Genomic DNA, 4,431 nt, shown 5'->3' with positions numbered 1-4,431 from the left:
GGTGGTGGGGGGTGGGCAGAAAGCAGCGTGGTGCAACAGTGGCACGGGGTGGTGGATGGCTCTTCACCCACCCGTGTGCACCCCCTGAGCCCTTTCCAAGTACCCCCACCCCCGTCCTAGTTTCTCTCTCCTTCATGCAATTGAAGTGTTCAGACATCCGCCGTGTACCTTCCAAGAGATCTGAATGTTAATATCACAGGAACAAAGTGGTCTGTAAATTTCCTTAGTTTTTTAAACACCAAAAAGCCCTGATTCCAGACTGGGAAGAGAGGTTTGGGCCCTGAAGTCAATGAAAAGAAATCCCTAATCCTCCAGGCACTGGGAAGTGCACAGTAGTCCCAAAGAATCAATCACCCTTCCAAACTCCACCACCTTTGGGATGAAGTTCCACTCCCCCACTCCTCTTCCCTCTCTCCCATGTCACCTCAGAGAAACAAAAATATTGTTTTCTTATAGGCCGCTATGACTGCAAATGTAGTTTCCTAGCAATATGTGGTTGTCCTAATAATTTTAAGGCTGGTGCTTCATTGTAAGGCAGGTTAATCCACTAGCTGGTGTAAGAGTTTAAAATATTCTACACGCCCTATTTCTGAACAATTTGCCAGGGTCTCTTTTTTTTTTCCTCAGTCTTTTCCTCAGAATGTCTGTCATTTGTTCTTAAGTATTTAGTTTTGTCCTTGCTTTTGTGAAAATGTCAGTGCCTCTGCTAGTGTGGCTGACCATTTTAACCTCAATATGAATTTCCTAACTCCAATACTCAATTTCTCATGTTTAACATTGCATTTGCATATTTCAACAAGAAATTAATAAGTAATGAAACCTATTTTGCCACGTATGTAAAGGGACAGAGATGCACCTGATCAGCTTTAATTTTTGCCTTCCTGATTTCTGAAACCCACATATGTACACTCAGTGTATTTTGGTTTTAACTTATTATATTGATTTTAAATTTATTTAAATTTTGAGAGAGGAAAGTTCCCCTTCTCAAACAGATGCCAACCAGCAAAGGCTAAAGGTTGCTGTGAATTGTAACTAACAACCTGTGAGCTCACAGGCTTAAGACATTAACCAGGCAAAGGTCAGCTAATGACTACTAGCACAGCAAGCTATGTAGACACTTCCCAGTCTGCATATATACTGAGCTACGTAGTGGCATACCATGAGTTAAGCAAGTCCTACAGCTCTTTAAATGTAAATGTTCAGAAGTAAATTTCTTCAAACCTGGTACGACTTCTAGGATTCAGCAAGATCCAGATTCTGCTTTGAAGTTGGTCAGTTTCAAAGCTAATTCATTTTGCTCTCAGTGGATTCGCAAAAGCACATATTTCCCTAACTGTGCTCCTGTCTTAGCACTTCACCTGCAGCTGCCAAGGAATTTTCTGCTCTGCATCTGAGTAGTCAGAATTTTAGTTGCACATACGACTCTTCCCAGGCAAGCCAATGCCGAGGCCAAGGAGGATTATCTCAAGCCTAATCTTACACCTCTGTTTTTCTTATACTTCTACCACAAACTAGATCAGACTTATCTTTAAATTAAAATGTTTCCTCCTTTTCTGGATCTCATCTTGGTGGGAATACCTACGCTGTGCTAAGGAGTTTGACAATGGAAGCCCAGCACCTCTTTCCTTGTGTGTTACACTTTATTCAAGGGATAACATAGCCAATCTTAGTCCCACACTGGCAACACACCAGCAAACACACCCAAGATAGAAAATTATAGGCACTGGAAAGTGGCTTCAGTTCATAAATGACATTGTACAAAACAAACTTAATAGCCTTACTTGATAGAATAAATTTGACAGACAAAGAAACATCATGGACACAATGTATCAAGAACTTTACCATGATCTAGATAACCTCCCCTGGGGATCTAACCGGAAGTGGTAGTATTTGGATAGTACAGAGGTACAGGAACAACTGAATGCCAGATTGATTATAAGCTAAGAGATACAGGTAGAATCCTGGAGTCTGCAATGGGAATTTCACTCAAGCAGCTTTGGAAAGCAGGAAGTGCCAGGCCAGCTTTAAACTAGTGGGCCACCTAGTCCACTACCCTATTTCCAGTAACAACCGGATGTCAGAAAAACATAAAAGAAAACTTGTGATGCATGATTATGGTTTAACCCACTCCAAAGAGTGCTGCCCCTAACCCCTAATAGCTAGAAGTTGGCTTTTGACCTGAAGAAGGCTCTTCTTTCTTTTTTCATTCAGCTGAAAGCTTGCAGCAGGGGAAGTGTGTTTAAAATATTTTGCTACAGTCGGAGATGAAAGTTAAAGTCTGCCTTCAGTCAATGGTACTGTAAACAGGTTGTTTAAATTGGGCAAATCAATGGTGGTGCTGGCCACATCACTCCTTGCATTTCATAAGCTATAGAAACTGGGGTGCCTTACCCATGCTAACCTGATGGGCCTAAAGGGACTTTTAACATCAGACAAAAGACCCACACTTCATTTAAAGATCTTTCTATAAGCTGTATATATTTTTCTAGTCAAGCTAAGCCTTTTTCTTTTACCTCAAGAACCTTATGGCAATTAATTCATTGGCTAATAGTGGAACACCACCGCCTTTTACCCACTACAAATTGCACCCCCTTCTATTTAAATCAAACTCTTTTTGTTCTCGTAGTATGAGATAAAATGAACAAAGGTGCCTAATCCATCTTCTCTTAATTCACATAAATAATTTTGTTCCATCTACAATTTTTACCAGCTTTCTCCTTACTCTTCATACACCCAATAGCACTATATTACATGTTACTCAAGTCTGCAGAAGATCCTAATTTAGAAGGGTCTGCAGTCATTACAAGAGGTTTTAAATGTCTTAAGAAATGGGTAACACAGCAGACTAATTGTAACCAACCCCCTTTTAGGATAAGTAGGAAAAGGTCTAAAATAGGAAATGCCAGAGAAAGCCAAGGAAAGAACATACATCATATTAGATGAGCCTCCAGCACAAAGCTGGTGCATGGAAAGATGTAGAGAGGAGTTTTGTGCAGAAAGACCCAGTTGTGGCAATACAACCTACCTATAGCAGGAGTTCTTCATGCTTAAAAAGAAGAGATGTTGTTAAACCAGAGAGAATTCAAAGAACCAGAAGGATTGCAAAGAACAACCTGAAGAGAGAACTTCACAGAAGCAAAATATATGCAGGCTGCAGAAGTGTGGGGGAAGTAGGAGCTGGACAGGAAGGCATGAAATCCAACAATGCTTGAGAAGAACTGGAATTATCTGAATAAATATTCAATAAGCAAATAAATATTGATGAAAAGGCTATAATAAAGATGCAAAAAGCTTCATATTCTCTCCTCTCAGCACACATTTCCCATAAGCCAATGGGATGGGCTTATTGGCTCCTCCCTTTCTCTGCATGTCCAATTTCTAGTAAACCTACAACCATCCTTGGGTGGTCCTTTCATTTTACCTACAAATCTGCTACGCTGAGCTGCTTACCTTTGCCACCTTATTTTCTGTGGCATGTTGTACTTACTGGAAAGCCATGGCTCCTGCTTCTAGGGTGCATCTTGTAGGGGACTGCTCATTCAGCTTGCGGAATAGCTGTTTAGCTTGGCTCTGGTACTGCTGCAGGTCCCGACCTGACTGAGAAGGGAAAAATGTCTATTAGGCAGGGGTCTTCCATCCAGCAGAATATACACAAATACAGCAAGCTTCTAAAGGATGGATCTGGCCTTTTCCAAAAGGAAACTACCATAAGCCTAGTAAATGCAGAATGTTTTTAGCAGAATTAGATCTGAAATCCATGGTCACAGTCTTACTAAGTGACAAATCCCGGAAGATCTCAAGAATCTAACTCTGCTGAATGCCTCAGTCCCCTGCAGGGTAAGCAAGTCACATATGAGGTCCCCAGGGAGCTTGATTTGTAGCTTCAGTGCAGAGCAGGTACCTAGGCCTCTCTGACCTGAATAAAATGGGAGGGGCCTACAAATTACAAGGCCTTTCAGGAATTTTACCTTGATTTCTCAGGCTTGCATGTTGGAAGGTTCAGGGATAAAAAGGGAAGAAAGGAAGGAAAGATAGTCAGTGGCATAGACAGGTGGGTCTTGGTTTCTCTCGCTATCTTAACCTATTTTGACACTACTGTGATGGAATCTCTAGAAACTGTGTTGCTAGTTCAGGGGAAATTTCATGTCTCTTGAGTCAATATGCTAGTCAGATTTCAGTACCAAACCCAATTTCCACTTCCCTTAAGACTGAGGTTTCTGTCTCAGGATTGGCACTTTAAGCCTTGATACCTGAATTGTGGAAGCAGAGTGGCTATTAGTCCTCAGGAAAGGATCCAACTTCAGTGTCAGTCTGTCTTGATGATAAAACTGGGGGTTTTTTTGGGTGGTTGGTCTTTTGGGTACATGGGAAAAGAAGAGCTATCTTTTCAGGATCCCAGAGGTGGGAGGACAGGCTCTATGTGCCTAGTAA

At 41.5% G+C, this 4,431-nt stretch overlaps 1 protein-coding gene across 1 annotated transcript in view; it reads right to left on the bottom strand.

Annotated features, from left to right (window-relative positions):
- SEC22B (SEC22 homolog B, vesicle trafficking protein) overlaps positions 1 to 4,431 on the bottom strand; it is a 9,522-nt gene that overhangs the window by 4,595 nt on the left and 496 nt on the right. The window contains exons 2-3 of the mRNA XM_019530575.1: positions 4,251 to 4,379; positions 3,488 to 3,597 (exon numbers count right to left, since the gene is read on the bottom strand). Coding sequence (XP_019386120.1) covers positions 3,488 to 3,597; positions 4,251 to 4,379 — 239 coding nt within the window. The remainder of the gene's footprint in view (positions 1 to 3,487; positions 3,598 to 4,250; positions 4,380 to 4,431) is intronic.

This window comes from Crocodylus porosus, unplaced genomic scaffold (assembly GCF_001723895.1).
Source record: "Crocodylus porosus isolate Cpor-Errol unplaced genomic scaffold, CroPor_comp1, whole genome shotgun sequence".
Classification (NCBI taxonomy): Eukaryota; Metazoa; Chordata; order Crocodylia; family Crocodylidae; genus Crocodylus; species Crocodylus porosus.
Note: the sequence above shows the minus strand (reverse complement) of the source record. Positions and strands in the feature narration are given on the sequence as shown.